Source organism: Condylura cristata, unplaced genomic scaffold (genome assembly GCF_000260355.1).
Source record: "Condylura cristata isolate star-nosed mole 26May11 unplaced genomic scaffold, ConCri1.0 scaffold00001, whole genome shotgun sequence".
Classification (NCBI taxonomy): Eukaryota; Metazoa; Chordata; class Mammalia; order Eulipotyphla; family Talpidae; genus Condylura; species Condylura cristata.
The window spans coordinates 19,464,784-19,486,564 of NW_004567102.1; the positions used below are offsets into that span (position 1 = coordinate 19,464,784).

At 33.6% G+C, this 21,781-nt stretch overlaps 1 protein-coding gene across 1 annotated transcript in view; it reads right to left on the reverse strand.

Moving 5' to 3' along the window:
- Positions 1–3,319: 3,319 nt before the first annotated feature.
- COL21A1 (collagen, type XXI, alpha 1) overlaps positions 3,320–21,781 on the reverse strand; it is a 132,378-nt gene continuing 113,916 nt past the window's right edge. The window contains exons 18-30 of the mRNA XM_012729801.1: positions 20,634–20,744; positions 19,952–20,005; positions 18,932–18,985; positions 16,046–16,099; positions 14,413–14,484; positions 12,499–12,534; positions 11,604–11,648; positions 8,380–8,412; positions 7,739–7,885; positions 7,604–7,658; positions 6,929–7,129; positions 5,803–5,880; positions 3,320–4,489 (exon numbers count right to left, since the gene is read on the reverse strand). Of these exons, the coding sequence (XP_012585255.1) occupies positions 4,302–4,489; positions 5,803–5,880; positions 6,929–7,129; positions 7,604–7,658; positions 7,739–7,885; positions 8,380–8,412; positions 11,604–11,648; positions 12,499–12,534; positions 14,413–14,484; positions 16,046–16,099; positions 18,932–18,985; positions 19,952–20,005; positions 20,634–20,744 (1,128 nt within the window). The 3' untranslated portion in view covers positions 3,320–4,301. The remainder of the gene's footprint in view (positions 4,490–5,802; positions 5,881–6,928; positions 7,130–7,603; positions 7,659–7,738; positions 7,886–8,379; positions 8,413–11,603; positions 11,649–12,498; positions 12,535–14,412; positions 14,485–16,045; positions 16,100–18,931; positions 18,986–19,951; positions 20,006–20,633; positions 20,745–21,781) is intronic.

Here is a 21,781-nt window from a genome sequence, read left to right on the forward strand (position 1 = left end):
CTAAAATAACACCAACACATATTAAAAAATGATGTGATTAATTCACATCTGCTATAAAGTAATTCCCAGAGAAGCTCATGCTCACTGAGGCAGCTGCAGCACATATTTTGGCTTTTGGCTTTTGACTTTTGTTGTAAAAGTGAAAATTTCCTTCAAATTTCTTTTGGTTAGCAATAACAGGTACAATGAAGGTCTTTCATAAAAGCAAAGTGACAACACAAACTCAACTTATTATTGTGCCATTATGATGGGTCACGTTACTTCTTTTTTTCACCTCCAATCTTACTGATTTCATATACTATTACTGTAGTCAGTGATCTATGCACAATACAAATATTTTCATGTTATTTCCACCTTAAAACCTTTTTAACAATTCTATTTGATGTCTCCTCCTTCCCTCTTCATTTCTCTTTCCACTTCCAGCCTTTCTTCCCTTATCTTTTGCCACTTTTCACCACCAGCTCTCTAAAACCAAAACAAAATACAAAATTACTTCCACTGAGGCATATACTCTTGCTCAAGGTCTTCATGCCATTATTTCCTCTGACATTTAGACATGCCAATTACAGAATAACTAAACAAGCTCCCTAGGTGATTCTAATGAACATCCTTAGTTAAAAAAAACACAGTAACTTAAACTCTTTGTTTTAGAGATGAGAAAACAGATTTTGCTAAGTTATCAGATTAATCCTAAGTCATATGTCTCAGAACTCTTCTTGAGTATTTGTCAAAACAATTTATTTCCAAATTTGAATTTGAATTTTACTCTACAGGAGCTAGAGACACTTTCTAAAGGTGGTAATATTTGAAAATGGCAAATGGGGATGATTGAATAATAGTTTTTCTCAATCTCTCTTACAATAAATATTTGGTCCAACTATTTTGAATTGTCATTTTCATCTTTCAGTAAAATACTTTTAAAATTTATCCATTTATTCAAAATTTGTCTATGAGAACTGATTTTGGGGAAGGCAGAATTCAAAAATAATTAATGAGTAGGAGGGGTGATGTTCTTTATTTCAAATGTGGTATATGGGGCTAAACATTTTTATATGTCATATTTAAGATGAAGTTTTGTAAAAGCATTCCAGCAAAATCTTTGCAGCTGGGTTTAACTAGCATATGGCTTTATTTCTGGTCTTTTCTTTTAAAACTAAAGAAAGACTCAGCTTTCTTTTATGCTCCCAGTCATGACTCACAGCCCTCAAAGACAAGACTCTCAACACTTTAGCCACAGAACTCTGAATCTCATTGTTGACCTTTTATACAATCTATAATCAATCAGATTATAGGATATGAGGCTTTCCCATTTATTGTAAACTGGCTAATGATAACCATAGCTTCTGCCTTCCCCAGTCACAGCACAGCTAAAATAAGAGTTAATGGTCTGGATCAGTAACTGGGGCATAACAGGAGTAAATTTCAACCACTCCTTTGACAAGAAAGATATCAAACTGCAGAATTCTTCAGAGCTCCTAAACAAAGCACTTTAGTTAAACTGAACCACACAAAGGAAAAGCAGAGAGATAAAATGTAAACTTGTAGGTGGTATCATTCAATTACTTACATGTTCAATTTATAAAAAATGATTTCTTCCCTGGAGTAAATTTCAGGGCTATAAATCAAGTTGTACTTAGAAATCTAAGAAATGTTCAAATTAAGTATATAAATATATACAGTGATATTATCTGAGAATGTGTATTTATGTGTAGTAATAACTATGTATGTGTGTATCGGTATGTGTAGGGAGCTAAGAATCATTTGTAGTTCTCTAAGAACCACTTTGTAATGAAAATTAAATTACATGATAAATTTCAGAGAACCAGGAATACAATCCAGTTAATAAAATTAAAATATAAGTAAAATAGCCCAAAAGGCCCCAATAACTTATTTTCCCCTAAATAGTTCCCATTTCATGAATAGGCTTTAGTTTAACATGGTGCTAATGCACACTATGGTATAGAATATACTTGTAGGAAAAATTAATTCACCTAATCCTTCTTAAAAATCAGCACATCATGGGGTAATCTCAAATTTTCCCAATGCAGAAATATGCTAGGACATAACATATACTAGCATGATAAATTGTAGAAATATAACAACTTGAAACACCAATTTTAAAAGCAAGGATACTGGATCTAAGTAGAATTTATATGCTATAGATTTTGATGTTCTTACAACTTCCCATGCTTTTTTTAAACCCCCAGCCTTTGCTCATTTTATCTAGATTTGACTTGGTTATACTAAGTTCTTCTAATCTTTACAATCTGTTTATAATCTTTGCTTTAGGGATGATCTCTACTATGATGTATTATAAACTTGGTCTGTCATAACAGAGAATCCTAAAATGGGTGGTCTAAACAACAGAGATTTATTTTCTATAAGTTGGAGGTTGAAGACCAGGGTGGATTCTCTCTCTGACTTACAGAAGATGGTTACCTTATCACTATGTGCTCACATGTGGCATAGCCTGAATGCTTATAGAGAGAAATTCTCTTTTCCACTTATAAGGTCACCAATTCTATGGTTTAGGACCCCACCTTATTACCTCTTTTATCTCTGACTACTTCCTATAGGCTCAGGCAGGGGTAGGGCTTCAGTATGTGAATTTGAGACGGATACCTTTCTGTCTATAACATTACTACACATTTGTATCATTTCATCATTTCTCAGAATGAATGTATTAAATTCACTTATTTCTTAACCTGTGGCTCATAATAGACATAAGTTCCCTCAGGTCAGACTCCTTAACTATACTCCCCTTGTATTTTTAGCATAATACCTTGCACTTAACTGGCCATCTGGTCAATGCTGGTTGATGCTCCTTGGCTGTGTCTTAATAGCATGATCCATAATTCACAGGGGTAGGAGGACAGTTAGGCCTAAGAAGATACCTCAACTTGGTTGGAGAGAGAACCTCAAAACAAGGCCAATGGTAACACAGAACATGGATTTCAGTCTCTTCCAAAGTCCTCATCAAAGTGGTAGGATGGCATGTCACTAAAGCAAAACATGGGCAAACAGCCATTCTTGGATCAGAAAGCAGTTGTTTCCTCTGCTCAGGTGAGTAGCTTACCAACTGAATATCTGAGTTCTTATTTCAGATGAAGCAGTTACTTGAAGATAGATCAATCATCTAATAAATTATATCCCTTGAATAAGTGACAATGTAACATGGATAATGTACTTACAATAAAATAAAAGTAAGTATAAAAAAGACCGCACAATCAGTTCTGTACAAAACTTTATTGAACTTTGAGTAACAACAATATAACAAAATTTAGAACACGATAAAGTTGAAATATCTCAAATAAACATTTCTTGCTAAAGCACTAAGTATAGGACTTCAAGACTGTTCAGAGCATTTCAAAGACTGTAAAAAAAAAAAAAATCAAGACATACTAGGATCTGTGGAGCTACCTTTCCTTTCAACTGGAGTATTTATTCCCTTTAGCTTGTTACAACCAAAGTTAACATATAAAAACATACACGTATAAGTGAAATGAAATACAGAGTCATATAACATTCCAATTTCTCAACAAGATTGAAGAACCAAGTCTTTTTAGTATTTCTGAGCAAGCATTTTTCTTGAACATATTGACTGTGTTGTGAAATATTTCTTGTTTTAAAATGTTAATGTTAGATAGTTTTGACCATTCCCAATATAATTAACACACTATCTTAGCATCATCATTCAACAAATTTTAGAACTTACAATGAAATAATAAACATACAGGTCTTATTCACAGGTGATATTCAAAACACTGACGAACCGGCAGTTGACTGCCCATATCTGCTAAGCACAGATGCCGCATGATGACGAACATGGCAATATGACCTGTGGCTGCTGCATATCAGCCCTACCCTTATTTCCAATAGATATATTTTGACTAATGTAGAAGCATGAGCTATGAGATATTAAACATGAAATACACATAGACGCAAAGGTGAACTCAAATACTCTGGAGGATTCATGGAAGATGAATGTGAACTATTTCACAGTGACAAAAATGGACTGGCTAACAGACAGTGGTGGGATTCTTTAATATTCAACTTCGACCAAAACTAATGGACTTTCAAGAAACCCTTGAGATTTAATGTAACTAATCTGAAGGCTCCACATTACTGAGAACCCTTTAAAATCAGTATATGTGACCTTTATATTTTTCTTTAAGGAAATAATAATAATACAAACACCGAGGTACTTTAGTTTTTTCAAGGGATTACTGTTGGCTATCTTCCTGAGATGCAAAAGACCACAGAGAAAAGCACCATGCCCAGGCTGAGTGAGGCATCAGAGACTAATAGTTTGGTCCTTTTCTAAATGGATCTCTTCCAGCAATTACACTAAAACACAGTGAGGGATCGCAGATGCCAGGAGGGCCTGGTTGCCCTTGGATTCCAGCTTTTCCATGACTTCCATCCTTGCCAGGGAGACCAGGGTCTCCTCGAGGACCTTCCTTGCTTATTCCAGGAGGACCCTCTGGACCTATGAAGGGACATTAGCAATTTATAAGTGGTGGTGTTTGGAATTCAAAGGTGATATAGCTGTAAGACCTTCTGCAAGAAGTTTATACTGGGGGGGGGAAGAAAATCTAAAAATTTACATGTCTACCCGTAAGAGGAGGAGGTATTCTCTCATTAAGTCTATATGCCTTCCATTTTGAAAAAAATTTCCCCAAATCAGTGATTTCTATGAAAATACACAATTATTTTACTATAGAAAACATGACACAGATAAACAGTTTGTTAACCTTCTAATATTTCCATTTATGGGCTACCCAAATTATTTCCTCAAGTGTATAACTTTTGACGATATCATTATAAATTAGCAAGTGGGATATTAAACCAAAGCTCCACAAGCTTTTTTGTATTTGCAGTAAAAATGACTATTCCACTTTACACACAGTAATTTATTTTCCATAGCTAAATATATTGACACAGGATAATAATGATTAATACACACAGATGTTATTTAAAATTAGTTTGTCAAAAAAAAAAAAAAGAAGAAGAAGCCTCGTTAATTCAACTGGCATGCTTAAAAGAAAGAAGAACTAACTTAGAATTTGGCCTTCTAACGTTGATGGTGCCAAGTAATAAAACAAAATTTAGACTTGGCAATGGAAGGCAGTGATTTATAGCACTTCTTACTAACTTTAGCTCTTGCTGTATTTGCATTTAGTTATCAGTAAACATTTACGTAAAATTGGCAACAAATTTAAGCATTGTTCCAAAAGTTTTGAGTAAATAGTGTTAAATCACTTGATCCATTTCAAAAGCCTCAGAAGGCAATAACACCTAAAATAATAGTACACATTTATTAAAAACATCACTCATGTTTTTATGTTCTGAAAATGCTATATAAAAGCTTAAAGTAGCTCATTTAATCTTCTAATAATGTCATAATGTGGTTAACCTATCACCATTTCACAAATGCAGAAACTGAGGTATGGCAAAGTTAAAGCCAAGCTAGTCTACCTACTTCAGCATTCCTAATTCTGCTTCCCTCAAAGTCATAAAGACGAAATAGTGAAATACATGTCACTTAGGTGACAAAACATGTAAGAACAATTCTAAGGAGTAGATATTAGACTTTTTAAATGATAGTGAATCCAGTATGATTCATGAATATAAGAAAACATATTTTTTAAAATTCTAGTAGTTTAGAAATCAATGCATTGAATATGAATCAAAAAATATACAGAAACAAATACCTTGGTTTTGAAATTTTTACACAGATTTATAGTGATATATTTAAAGCAAAATGAGCAATACCACTTAGGTGCATAAACCAAAGCATACCTGGGGGGCCGGGCGGACCTTGTTCTCCAGGATACCCAAATCCTTGACTCCCCTTGGCCCCATTTCTTCCTGGTAGGCCTACAGAGTATCAAAGATGCAAGTGAGCTTCCCTTACCTGTAAAATCAACACCTCTTGGGCCCTCCCTGGTGGCGCGGCGGGTTAAAGCACAGCACTAAGAAGCTAAAGCCACTTCCGCATGAGTTCGATTCCCGCCTGCCCCGGAGGTGACCACATGGCGAGGCAGACCTCTCCTGACCCGCCTGCTGCTCCCCTCAGCAGTGTACTTCGTGGATCTGCCTGTTCTGCACCCCACTCTGTCTCTGGTGAATCCTCTCACCCTCTGCATCTCTGACCTGTACCCCAGTTCTGTACTAATAAATAAATAAATCTTTTTAAAAAAAAATCACCACCTCCTACACTTTCAAAACCAGCGTAACACACCTATTGAAGGAAAAGTAAATCTTTTAAACATTGCTTGTCACCTGTTTATTATTACTAATGGCAAGCAGATGTTTTGAGGCAAAAATGTATAAAATTATCAGTGGTCCAGATTTAATGGGAATTAAATATTAAGAAATGTTAGGAATTATTAGCTCTTTTTGTTATTTCAGTTGCTCCTGTATTACTTTGGTGAAACATCTAAGTTGTTCATAATAATATTAATAAGAATTTAAGAAATGGTAACCAACAATTCACATAAACATTTTAAAGCAAAGAGAAGTTGTAAACTATTAGGAAATCTGCTCATCAAATATATATTTTCCTATAAAACACTTGAATAAATTAACAGAGAGCACAGTCAAAGAAGGAACTGAAGCATGTGAACATCTATGTAAAGATTTTATTAGACACATACAACATTCCTAATTTGTGAATGTTTTCTAATTTGTAACTTCACATGCTTCATGACTTTGACTTTCCTCTTTTATACTGGAGGATATTGCTCAAGATGTAATAATTGCTCTTTAACACAGTTACACATTATATAAAAATTTACAAAAGGAGTTTACAAAAACTTCTTGTCATGAAAACAAAGATGAACTCTGACCTATTAAAAGTATTTGAGTTGTAAATGTAAAGTATGCCATTTTGTTGTTCATTTGCTTATGCATGCATATTACATACCTTTTAATCCTCTGGCACCTGGACGTCCAGGAGCGCCCATCAATCCAGGAACACCATCTCTCCCAGGCAAGCCAGGAAATCCTCGGGGTCCTTCTGGCCCCATGGGACCTGGTGGCCCAGGCATACCAGGGGAACCACGTTGGGACTGGCAATGATCACAATTTTGAATTCTTCCACTCTGAAGTAAGACTGGCAATTGGGCTATGAAGCAAAGAAACCCCACATCTTAGATCTAAATAGTAAGGAAGGGTTTATAAAATCGCTAATAATTTTGTGTAAGTTTATAGTGCTTATTTCATGGCTAACTAGGAATTTAAATACAGAAATGATCAACATATTGTGAAATAGCTTTATTTGTACAATTGCTTTAATATGGGTAGGGGGGATCAAAGTACCCCACCAAGAGAAATGGGCAGACTAAGTTACAGAAAACCATATTTTTAAGTTATGAAAAGAGTTTAATTAATGATAAAGCATTTTGCTGCAAGATTACAAGAGTATGTGATTTTCATTTTATCTATATTTTGTCTTTACAAAAACACTCATGTAGAGGAAAAAAAATGTGAGTTCATAAACATTTTCTGCTTTATCTTACTTATATGGTCTATAATTTCTACCAAAAAACTTGTATTACTTTTGTATTAAAAAAAATTAAAAATGTGTATGAAAACTCACCTCTTAATACATCCGAGCAAACTTGTCGAATAAACTGTTCTGAAAATTCTCTCCCCTGCATCAAATTATTAGCGGTTATAACAAGAATATAACAAGCAAAAACCATGAAAACTATGAAACACTAGGACTACGTACAGGTTTCCCATCCAATCCTGGAGGTCCCTGAGGCCCTGTTTCCCCAGGCGGTCCCTGGGGACCTATGGGTCCCATCAGACCATTCACCCCAGATTCTCCTTTAGGTCCAGTGGCACCTCTGACACCAGGTTCTCCCTTTTCACCTCTCTAAAAACAAAAGAAATTTTAAAATTCTATACAATAATTCAAGAACTAAAATTACATGATGTATGTAGGCAGTACTGGTATTGACTGGCAGGACAATTTCTATCAAACTGCATGCATCCATTCACTAGATCATCCGTCTGGCCTGCAAAGTTGCTGTGTGGGCAGTATGCACAAAGCCTGTGATACAATGATGTGACACTGTCCTGTTCCCCAGTCTTTGAGAGAAACAGACAAAAAAGGAAACAGAAAATATTCTTATTGAAAAATCAGCAGGAAAACTGAACTCCCAATCTAAGCAAACCAATAATATTGGCAAATATCAAACATCTCATACCCAATTCGATGAACCTACATATTCTAAAAATCATTATTTAAAAACTACTGAAGAACATGAAAGATGTTTTCTGTTTGCGATGTCAATAGTTAGATTTATCTAGTATAGGAAATTCAGACAATAAAGAAGAAACAAAGAGCATAATCATGAAAAAACATACCTCTCCTTTTGCACCATGATGGCCTTGAATTCCCTTTAAAAGTTAATTGGAAAAAAATGTAGTAAATGTGTAAGCTACTGTATTAGAAAGATGATGCATACTGATTCCCACACTTACTCACACTTTACTTTTATTTAGAACATATATATTGATAGAAGTGGTGACCAATGACATATATAACAACCACCACATTTTGAAAAGAGATTAATGAATTGGTACAAGTAAATACATTAATTTACATAACTGCTGCTTTCTTACACATGACTATTTACAAATGATGTGGCTCAAATAGGTAGGCTAGAGTGACATTCTATTTGACTTCTATTTAAAATCTCTTCTAATTTGAAATATATTTTACGAAATATTAAACCTCATATCTGGTAGACAAAATATACTTATTTTCTTATTCTATAGTAAGATGTTGTTTCCCAAGTTGATGCTCTGAAAATTAAATTTAGATTAAGTACTATAGATAAAAAATAAAGCAAAGCAAAGATACTGATAAAAGTAATTATTAAGAGAGAAATCTTATGTATCCCATAGCTAAACCATTTGCTGCTAGTAACTCAGAGATTAGAGAAACAGGGAGATGTCCACTGTGATATTCTTCCACAGTGATAGAAACACCAGGGAAGCCCACAGATGAAACTCACTTATTACAACCACTGGATACACATGGAAGCATCTATTAATTTTCTTATCATTTATTTCTGTCACATAGTTATATATATATATGTGTGTGTGTGTGTGTGTGTGTTTGTGTGTGTGTGTGTGTGTGTATATATATATATATATATGATAGGAACTTGAAAGAAAATCCTTAAAACATTCCACTTTTGAAATTCATGTACACTTGTTTCCAAAATCACCTATTATATATCCAGGAACATGCATACATATTTCACATATATAAATAGGATTTTATTATTCAACTATATAATTAAAGATTGACATTCTGTGATAATCTGAAATTTAGAGTAAATACTTCATACAGTGAAGCTGGATATTTCATTTGATTTGCTTCAAAGTTCCTGAAAATGGCTATCTTAATTAGAAGAAAAGAAAGACAGGTAAAACCAGTGTGTTGTACTGCCAAAGGGTGGATTCTTGAACTGTGAACATATTATTAGTTTTCATATAAAAAATCTATTAGTGAGTTAAACACTCTGTAAACTCATTTTTTAACTCTCAGGTTTCTTCTCAAGAAATGCAGGAATAATCCCTAGCAGACATATTCTTGCAACTGGGGCCAATGAGAGAGGAAAGATAAAACAGTGAATAGAATTGAATTAGAGCTGAAGCTAAAAACAGCTGTCATTTGAGAATCCACTGAGATGATTTTCTGAGTCTTTTACTTGGATTCCATCCACAACACGAAGATGGAAAAACTAAACATGTGCGACACTTAGGCTGACAGGTAACAAAGATTTTGTTTACATGAAAAGCTTGGGATGGCTCTTCAGCTGCCGGAAAGCAACAGCTGTTCTGGCCCCTGGGTCCTCTAAAGGCTCAGTTCCTGGTGGTGAGAAATGTGGCTTCCAAAAAATCCAGAGCAAAAGCTTTCTAGGGAACCCAAATGCTGCCTCAGGGGAGCTGACTTGTTATTTTCCTTGAGATGTCAGAGAAAAACAAGTTAAGGGGACCTTGGAGGGAGTGTCATCTGTAAGTCAGTAAACTAGCTAAGTTGTGAGCTCAAATTCCAAAGGAAACATCCTTTCTTCAGAGAGTTATTGTAAATAACAATTTTTGGTAAAAGGCCTGAGTTGTGGAGGTTGACTGAATGAAGGAGTGAACATCCTTTATGAGAACTGTTGTTTATGGACCTTGTGTGATTAACCTAGGCAAATGAAGGAGTCCAGTCTGTGTTGCCAGGGAGGGAAGTGGGGATACTTTGTTGTGTCATCCAGTGGGCTTGATTTGAATGGAGGAACGCTAAAATCAAAAGATGTTTTTTGGATTGAACATAGTTGCATACTGGCTAACTCAAACTACTTCTCTAAGTTTCTTGTGCTTTTATTGCTAGCTTCTAATTCTCAAGATCTGAATATCTAAGGCTCACCTTCCACCCTGTGTTACAGGCAACCCACCCTCTCTACCAGGTCTCTCAGTTTCCTCCATGTGAGAGACACAAAGACCCCATCATTTGAGACAACACTAAGCAGTTTAACTCCCCCTATCTGTCTCCAGAGCCAGTGTATTTGACTGAGTTTCAATGGAACAGGCTGAAGTGTGTAGAATACACTGATAGTAAGGTAAACACAGGATGACCTATTAGGAGCCTTTTCATCAGTGCAGGTTACAGATTCTGGTATCTGGCACCAGGTAAGTAAGTGAGGCTTGCAATGGGTACCTCTGGGATATAACACACGTGTACAGTTTCCCTTTCAGTGCAGATCAAGCTGGAAGTGAGGTCAACACTCCGAATTACAGACAGCACAGTAGCAAGCATACAATGTAAATATCAATTACTTTTATACATCTTGCATTCAATTTAGTTCTGAATGACTTTGTACACCACATGGTAAACTCACTGAAACACTATAACAAGGAGAGTTAAGTCAGGGAAGAAGCAAAACAGTCTCTCAAGACGTATTTATTAGGCCCCTAGTATAGTAAATTACATCTTTGGATAAACTAGTGGAAAATAAGTATATTCCTCCACTACATATGGCCTCAATTGGTAGCATTTCAAGAATAAAATCAAAACTACTAGCAAGCTGACAACAGATCTGAGGCACAGAAGCAGGAGAGAAAAAGGGAATATGGTGAGGGTTCATGTGTTGCTATGGTGGTGGGTAAAGTACACGGTTTACACTGAGGGAGAAACCAATTACTAAACAAAAATGAACAATGTAAGAAAATTACCAAAAAAGAAAGAAAATCAAAAATAAACAGTAGTTATGGAAAGGCTGCCCTTGTATGAAAGACTTTGGTCAATAATTCTTCCAAGTAATGGATATAATTATCTACCATCAGTAATTAGTTGGTCAGAAAAATTACTGAAAAGCAAGTTTCAAAGGCAACAACAGTATCAACATAGGGAAATAAAAATATAACACAATTAAACCGTTATCCCCACCTCGACTGAACATGTTCAGTTTGCATGCTTAGACTGCACGTTATATCAGTCCTTCACTATACCCATTCATTTTTTATAGGTAACCTCATCTCAGCAATGTCCAATTATACGATTCATTATTTCACTTTCAAAAAAAAAAAAATACCTGCTGTCCAGGAATCCCTTGTCTTCCATTTTCTCCCTTTTGACCCTTTAAGATTTAATACATGGAATTATCTTGCACATGATGCAATTACATATGCATAAAAACATCATTTTGCTGTCTATAATACTGTTTCCCATAGAAAATGTCATGAAGGCAGTGATTTAATATGCAAAATAAAAGTTAACTAACACATTACCTAAAGCCAAGATTGCAATCTTGAAAATATCATTAAAGAAATGCCTGACCATTAGGTCAGTGATTATGATTTTAAAAGCTGTTATGTTCCTAATAATTAAAAGATGAAAAGACCACTGATAAAATTTATTCCAGATAAGTATCTTGTTACTAGTGGTCTCCTATTCGTGTTAGTGAACAACAAAAACAAAAATTCCAGAACCAAAGTGAAACCTTTCTCCCAAAAGTAGCAGTATGGTTCTTTTCTTTGCCTTTGTTGCTGACATCCAAAATCAAATGTCCTTCTAAATCACTCTAGATTTCTCAGCCTGATAGAATTTTCTGCCATAATTCACCTTGAATTATGAATGAACATGTTTTATATTGGGGTTAATAGTGCTTATAAAATTAATTTGTGCCCTAACCATTTCAGATAATTATTTGAAACATTCACATTAGAAATATGCAAATAAATGCATATTAGCTGCACATAATAAAATTTATATTTTGCTGAATCACTTGTTTTCCAAGTTTAACAGTAACGTAAGAATCTTAACTTCAGATTTGTTGTTATCCCAGAAGTTTAGCAGCAAAAAGCCTGGGGTATAATAGTTAGTTGTTAATACTAAAACGGAAGGGGCAGGGAGTCAGTTTAAGAATTAGGAAAAAAACAAAGCTCTGATTTTATTGACTGGCAACCCCTAACAAACCAGCAGTGTACCTGAATGCCTTTTTCTCCTTGACTTCCTTTGTCCCCCTGCAAAAAAAAGGCAGTTTAGCACTTATTATAATTTAGTATATTCTGTGTCCTTTCAAATAAACATCTTTTTCTTCAACAAAGAAAAATACATGGTCTAATATAAATTCCACAAGTGGCCTATGTGGATTCTGATTCCAACACAATATTTGATGAAAGAATAAAACCACATTATGGTGAAATGATGTTTTCAATGAACACTTTCTTGGGTTCTTCTATTTGAAAGAAAATTTCTAGAGTTTCTATTTCATCCAGAACTTTTTTTCTGTATTTATCACAATATGAAGATAAGCAGACAAATAAGAGAGGACTTGACATTTATGAAACAAAACTGAAAATCTTCCACTGAACTTACAGTCATCACAAATTTATAGGAAATTATGAAGTATACCCAAATATTGACATGATATTTTAGAAAACATATGCTTCAAAAAGGAACATTATAGAGGAAATTTATATTCCATAGTAATACATTTTAAAGAATTTCTCAGCCAAAAGAGACATGAGAGTCCAACTAAGTTCAATGTCCTTGTCCTTATAAACAATGAACCTGTAGATCAGGAAAGAAAGAGATTGTTCAAAATTTAACTTTCCAGAATTTGGGATACACTGTTTTAAATTTCATTTCTGCCTCAACATGTTACCTAAACACTGCAGAGTTTTGTGTTACAACAAACAGAATACAGATGTTCATTCAAATGGCAACTTTTTTAAAGAGGAAAATTCTCTAAATCTACAATCACAGTAGATTTACTTAATATTCACTAAGGGTTTCACACCTCATTACTGCCAAGAGGCTGATCCTAGTCTGGCAAGAGCTGTCTACTGCTCATGGACACAGAAACGGTCAAAGATCCTGCTGGCCATAACAATCCAGGGTGGAGTGCATAATACACGGGGGACAGAAAGAGAAATAAAGGAAAAGCTGAAATAGCAAGAATATGAAGAATATGAAGACAAAGAGTTGTTTTCCATCATAAAAGAGTACAACAGTATATTTACTTCTAAATTGAAATTAAATTTTTGTAGTGGCATGGATTTCTGTAACACTAATCAGTTGCTTTTTAAAATCTCCAAATAAATAATATTATATAGATGTAGTTGGCGTTTCTTTACTTCACTGAGGAAGAGACAGAAAGAGAGTGAGAGTAAGAGTGAGTGAATGAGCAAAACACAAACCTAAAGCACTATTGCTACTTTCCTCACCAAAAACATTTTACAGGTTCCTCCTGCTATCCTACTTGCGTGATTTGGTAGGTAGGTTAGTTTTGGCTCCTAAGAACACTGAAAATCCATATAATCAATGACAATAGTGTTCACTGACCCAAAAACTAACCTCCCAATCAAATTAAATAAGAATTCATCTACTTTTTAATAGGAAAACCTGTAGATAAGTATATAATATTTGATTTTTAAACTCCTTAATTTTAAATGAACTTCTCTGTGTTATAACTGTTTCACTGATAGGAATTTCAGGTTCAAACATTTTGAGTCTAATTTCTATCCTGTTAAGACTTTTGCCCCAGCTTAGGTAAGAGGGTGCTCACATTTTGCTAAAATCTTCCTAAAAATTTTGACTCACCTGGATTGACTGAAAAACAATCTGAATTTACAGGATATTGCTTAATTGTATGTCTATATTTTCTGATCTGCATGCCTTTTTCCAAAGTCTTCATCTAGAAGACAACACACATGCAAGGACATGAAGGATGCCATTGCTAACGAACATGGAAGATCGAATACATTCTATACACATCAACTACTTAAGTTGGACTATTGTTAAAAGCAGTAACAGTCCAACTATACCACTTTCACAAAAGGAAAAATTACTGGTTAATTGTTAATTAAAAATGGATTCTATCACCCAAATATACTTACCCTTTTTCCTTGAATCCCAGGTAAACCCAGGTATCCTGGTTCTCCAGGTGTGCCCATTGCTCCTTTGTCTCCCTAGTTAACACAGGAATTACATAAAGATCACAACATGTTATGAAAAATACCACTGTATTTATCTCCATGTATATCTTAAAATTAGAATTGGTGGTTAAAAAAATGTAGACATTTTATGTTATTACCAGAGAAAAATGAAAAAATGTTTACTAGAACCCTATACAACTTTTTATTTTTCATACCTTTGCTACTTAAAAACTTCTGATATTATATTGTATTTTAAACATGTATAAGTAATTGGTATTTTTATATTTTAGAGCTTCAACAGTGAATACAATAAGAACAATAAAAATAATAAACACAGCTTATCTTTTTGGTTTACTTGTTTACTAACACTTTCTCTTCCTCCTTGAAACTACTTTTTCTTCTACTGCTTCTTTAAATATATTACTTTATTGTCACAAAGCTTCTAAGTAAACAGAATAGAAAATTATTGGAAAAACTCAATACCAACTTCTTAAATTGTCATAAATTTTCTTTCTACCTCTCACATACACACAAAACTTGGCCATGCTTACCTTTTAAGCAAATCTTGTTACATTTTTTTGTTTTGTTTCAAAAGGTACTAATATTGTGACAATCTTACATACCATTATGTTTTTATTATATGATTGTAAATTATAGAAGAGTATTCAATTGTACTAAATTACTATATTTCAGTTAAATACCTGTTGTTAAGTATTAGTTGTTACAATTTCTATAAGCAATGTTCTTATAAACATACTTATAACTAGATTTTATGCATAGTTAGGTTTTTTCAAACTTTATATATATGGAAAATCATTTATTTAGAAGCAAATTCCTGAACTGTCAGTACAGGGAATATTCCCCAAGTTATCAAATCTCATTTTTGCTGCTCTCTATGATCCCATAGAGATAATTTCCTCTATGGAATAAATCTTACAAGTCTGAAAAAAGGAAGTTCTCTGAAATCCTTTAGCAATACTGTATCTACAATATAGATATAATATTCATGACTTTTGTTTTGCTTTGTATTTTACTATTAGTCTAAGAATCTATCATGTTAACTAAAGATACTATTTTTGGTGAAAACCAAATTTTGTCCTTTATTTTCCCTGTGCTTCCTACTGGAGCTGGTGGATATTAATCTAGATTTAAAAACAAGAAGAGATTTTAAAAATCCACTGGAAGCAAACATCAACTATTTGATTTAGTTTGAAGATGTAAAACCATATGTGCATTCACACACTGAAATCCCAACAATCAGTAAGCAGAGGGACAGCACAGCTTGTAGGAGCCACACTCTGTTTTCAGTTAAATAAGAGATGCTCTCATGGCCAGAAAACATGTTCTTACTAGCATACAACTTTCACCATTTCTAGAAAATCAAAATATATTTTATATGTTCTTTACAAATTATGACAAAGTATCCAGAAAACAGAAATGAAATTCCACCTAGAAAATTTCACTTAAATCCCTTCCTTTTATGACATAAGTAACATTTTAATTTCTTATCTTTTTCCTGAGTAATACAAAATACTAATTTCATCAAATAATGAGTGAAACAAAATTGTTTACAAATGCAGCCAGTCACAGTTACCTTGAGCCCAGAGGTACCAGGAATCCCTTGATGTCCAGGCTCACCTTTACTTCCCTGTACATGCATTGAACAATTTTAAATAAAAAAGTAATTAGTTACAATATAACTGATATAAAAATTTAAGGAAATAATTTTTAACTGTATATTTTCAATTTTCCAATTGTTTGAAATGTAAACCCTATGCATGAAGTCTTATTAATAAAACTTTTTTGAACAAGACAATGATTCCACCCATTTATAAAGCTCTCCAAAAATGTCTGTGAAATCTGGCAACCACATTAACAGGGAAGAGAGTCAGATCGTTAGAGGCCAGCACTTATTAGCTGTGTCTCCATAATATACAGGCTGAAACCACACATTTTAACAGTATCCCCTGGGTTGAGAATTATTTTTGCTCTATGCACTTTCTCAGTATGACTTGAATTTTGTGTGTAGTGGAAGGAAAGAAAATTAGCTTGAGGTGTACAGTATCTTTTTTGATGAAGTATAAATCATAAACACTTTATGTACTTTTTTTATGATTTCAACACAATCCTTTCTAACAGAAACTTGGAAAATAGGACCACTTTGACAAAAAATTTAAGACAGAAAAAGAGACCATACATATAAAAAGTAAACGTGCCCACAGGCTAGTTTAAAGAGTTTTCAATGGTATTTTAGGTTTTCAAATCTACATGATACCTGAAATTACAACCCATTCAGTGTAGCAAAGCCCAGAATGAATTACATCAGTGAGACATTCAGGGCAGTACATTGAGTTACATTGAGCCCACAGAGTTACATTGAGCCCACAAATAGATAAATGAAACCCACCTTATTTCTGTAATTGAAAAAGTTCCTATGTTGCTCATAGTGAGGAACGTGTGAATGTAACATTTGTACTTAATACTGCTTTTAACACATGGCACTACTGAACCACAGAGTGACAGCTCCTTAAAGTTTCTAGTTTGACAAAAGGTTAAGCTGAAACTCATAGATGTGGTAGACTTGGTGCAAGTTAATGTCAAAATGTTAATAAACACTAGTTTCATTTGAACTGCAATATAGTACGGTAGATTTACAAATGGCTTGATGACTGTTTTAAAAAGTGATGTTATAATCTAAATTAAAAATTGTCTAAAGCCCTACCAGAGTTTAGACTCATCCTATCACTTAACAGTTTTCTGTGCCACCCTAAAATTTCTACCCACAATATTGAAGGCAAAGTTCACAAAAATTTTAGTTTACTAGGTGACAGAGATAAGCTAATGTAGATGAAGCAAAACATGGCCCATGAACTAATTTCAGCCCAAAGCATGTCCTAGAAAGCAAAGGTTTACCAGAACACAGCTATCCTATTCAATTTCTTTGTTCCTGACTACTCTTGTAAAACAATAACGTTGAATAGCTGCAACAAAAACTATCTGGCCTTCAAAGAATGAAATAATACTATTTACTTAGCAGAAAAAAAAAAGTAAGTTAATATACTACATATAAGGAGGTTGAAATGTTTTATTAAAATATTATATTAATAATATAATTTTAAAATCTTGAATCCATTATTAATAAAATAATTGCATAAGTACAATAGGAAGGAAATCACTTTATAGTGATTCTGTAAAAATCAACAAATTGTAATCCTGGAAACAGCTTATGTGTTTCTCCAACCAAATCAGCAGAATCTTCCGCAAGTGCTCATCAACATTAAGTAAATTGTTCTAAAATAGCTTATGGAAAATCAAGTCAATTTTATTGCCTTCCAGCGTGGTGTGAGGCAAAAATAAGAAGTGGCTATATATAAAAAAAAAAAAAAAGGCGATGAAATTTTAGGCTGTTTTTTAAAAAATTAGAGCAACCACAGCACCACAGGAGAGTCCACAAGGAGCATAAAGCTATTCTGTATCTTGAAAAATTACAGAGAATTTCTACTGGGCAAATCCAGTAACTCACAGGTTTTATATTCAATGCACAGACCTGCCGCTGCTGCAGGAAACACAGGGTCTCCCACTGGTGAGAGGGCAGCAGCATTCCCAACTTGCTGAGCTCCCATGATGTGCTATTTTACCTCTTTCTCTAAATACTTTAGAAATTTAAGTATGTTAGGTCATCTACCCATTTTGCTTGCCAGGATTTATCCCTCAGGGGCAATGACTGGTTAAATGCTGAATGCTTCAAAATCTGCAATTCCATCACTTTCTTTTGGAAAGTTGTCCTAGACTGTACTTGTTAAAAAAAAAAAATAGTTTTTTGACTCTTGTCAAAATGTGCTTAATTGTATCCTCTTCTAAGCCAAGAAAAAAATATTTATCAACAAAGGGTTTCTGTACCTAGAAAATAGACAAACCATGGTACTCAAAAATTTCAGGTTCACCCTGACAATAATTAATCTAACATACTAAATATATTTGTCAAACTTATCTCACTTTTTTAAAACCTGAAGTAAAGATTATAGGCTATCTTATCTGGGTCCCCAGGGAAAATTATCTAATAAAACTCACTGCAATAAAATTTACAAATAAAAATTCCATACACATTCCATTAAATAAAATATCAAGAAGAGGACTGGAAAATGGCGAAGAGTATGTCCATTTATAACTACTAATGCTCTAAAGGTGAATTTGCCACTGAACTCTACAGAACATTACCTATTCTTTTCTGTCCTCCGAGGTGGCAACAGGAAAGACAATCAAGTAATGAGGGATTGCAGACAATTCCCAGACTAAGTAAACCAAGCCAGCACACTTCAGCCTGTTTAGTGTACTTAGAGTTTCATATTTCACATTTAAAGTAATTGGGCAAAGGAAAAAGTCACAGTCAAAGTAGAATCAATGCTATTAAAATATTTATGAAGCACATAAATGACCAAATGTAACAAGTTCTCAATCTTATCAATTTCTTTATATTTACCTTAGGTCCTGGCATTCCAGGATGACCTGGCAAACCATCACTTCCCATTAAGCCCTAAATGTTTGAATAAGAATGTCAAGAATAATTTAGAGAAAATGGTAAATATATTTAATACATCTCCCACTTATACATTTTCATAATAATTCACAAAATTTTCCCACACACACTCCAATAAAGGAAAATAATCAATCTACCCAAAATGTCATTAAAGGTAGCACAACTCTTAAAATGTGGATATTCAAATAACATACAATAGCAAAACTTAGTTTAGACCTAGTAGAAGACAAATGTAAGTGAAAGTTTATTTTTTAGGACATTCTCACTTTTTCCTCTCATAATTATGTTTAGAATTAGGCTTCTTCACAGGTATTATTTAGCCAATGTTACTTACATTTTCTATTTTTTTGAATAACATTTTAAAAGTGTTAACATTTAATAAATTCCCTGGACATAATAATAATCTTTCTTCAAGTTACAAGATGGTCACATTTTTAATTAAACAGGTGATTCAAAATAAGACAATAACTATTCAAGTCACAAAGATCTGACTTAATCTAGAACCTAAGACTATCAAATCACTATATTTCTCTAACACCCAAAATTTTCAAAATAGTTTGTTCACTAGTTTACAATCTTTGTATGATACCTCTTTTAATTGTATTTTCCATCATTATGTAATAAATGTGTAATTTTATTAAAAATTTATAAAGAATATTCATTGTGTTTTAGACATGCCCATAGTACTTAGTAAATTTGACTGAATGACTAGAATATTTGTCTCTGGTTTTATCAACTGTAAGAGTTCATTTTTATTTGGGTAGCCAGCTTTAAAACTCTGAAGAAATGCAGACTCTTCTAGAAAACTGGACATAAGCAAGTATTTTTTTCATACATATGCACAGATTTTGTAGGCCCCAAATACCTCACTATGTATGCCCTTTAGCTAAAATTCCAGAATAAGAGTTCCTAGTATGCATTAATAATATCTCAAACAGTTCGATAATAATGACAATAACATACAGGTATCCCTGGAGCTCCTTTTTTTCCTATTGGTCCTACAGGTCCAATTTCTCCCTAAAAACAAAGATCAAAATTAAATTTTAAATTATCAATTTATTTCCAGGAACTTCTTATCAAAAGACTATGGAATAAAAATTCAATACGAATCTTTCCAGTATGTCTGGAAAGTATGACTACTTTCTCTCCCTCTACTGTAAGCAAGGAACAAGGTAAGACTGAAAAAGGAAAAATCAGGCATCTAAAACTTTAGAGACCTGGACCAATGTCTGTGTGTTTAGAAAGTCAAAAATTTATTTATGAAGTCAGGGTTAGCAAGTCATTCAAAGCTGACCTAGCAGTTCACACAAAACTGGAGAGTTGAGACAACAGGAAGAAAGTATCAAGAACATATTTTTACTATCATAGAATTTAAAAGTACAAATTAATAAAGGGAAAAAAAATGGTGATATGGAAAAACAGTACTTTTAACTTTCAGGAATGTGAACCCAGAACAAAAGCCATAAAAGAACATCCTATTTGAGAGTGTGCTGGTTTTAAAAGTAGTAGAGGAAATCTTCAAAAATTTCTTACTTTAATAAAATATATCTGGTTTGGGGCAATGAGGATTTGGAATTATGTAGAAACCTTGCCCAAAGTAAGGGTCAAGAGGGCTGGGTAGATATCTGAAAATGCACACTCATACCTGGGTTAACAATATTAGGGCAGTTGTGGGAGGGGAACTGGAATATTTAACACTAATGGTGACTTTCCAAGGGGGCTGAAATGGTCCTTTGGCTACCAGCAGGAAACAGTTCTGCAAGCCACAATTAGGAAGACAGGAATACTACGAATTAAACTGAAGCAGTGATCTCATAATCAATAACAAAGAGGAGGATGCAAACTGTAGACTGAGAATCAATAAGACTATCAACTGGAGAAAGTAAAAATGCCAACAATAAAATTTAGAATTATTTCTGAAATCAACACAAATAGTACAATATGAAAGGCTATTAGAACAAAAAAAAAAGGTAATAAAAAGGTGTTATAAGAAATTATAACTTCCAGAGTGAAAAATGATTGTCTATTTTGAAATCAGTTAATTGTTTAAATAGTAGATGATAGATCGAACTGCATAAATAAGTGTACTAGAAAATATGTCCAAAAATTTAACTAGAATTTAAAACAGAATCAAGGTTTATGAAAATAAAGTATTTAAAGATGCAGAAGACAAAAGTAAGGAAGTATAAATTAGGTCTAACTAGAAGAGAAAAAAGAGAAGATGATCAGTGGTAATATGGAGACAGACTGATGGCTACCACAGAGCCAGGACAACAAAATTCTCTCAGATGTATAAAGAGAAATCCATGCTTAGATGCATCATAATTATAACACACACACACACATACACATACATATTCACCCACCCCACACCACCCCCCCACCCCTCCTTTAAAGACTCCAAAAGGAAGAAACAGATTACTCTTACAAAAGAGCAGATTCTTTGTGATAATAATGGAAGTCAGGAGACAATAGAAGAAAATTCTTAACGTGTTCAGAGAAAATCATCAACATTGATTTGCATGCCTCAAAGATCTCTTAAAAACAATATTTTTAAGACATTAACAGTTAAATAAGTGAAATCTTATTACCAATAACTTTATTACCAAGCTTCCTGTGCTAAAGGAACTCTAAAGTTACAGCTCACGAAGTAGCAAATTTATCCTAAACGATGCTCCAAGAAAACAATGCAGATGTAAATAAGAGAGAAAACATATACCCAAATGCAAATTAATATTATCTGTATAAAAATGAAACAAAAATTAACATTCCAGCTCAAAATAATAGCATCTG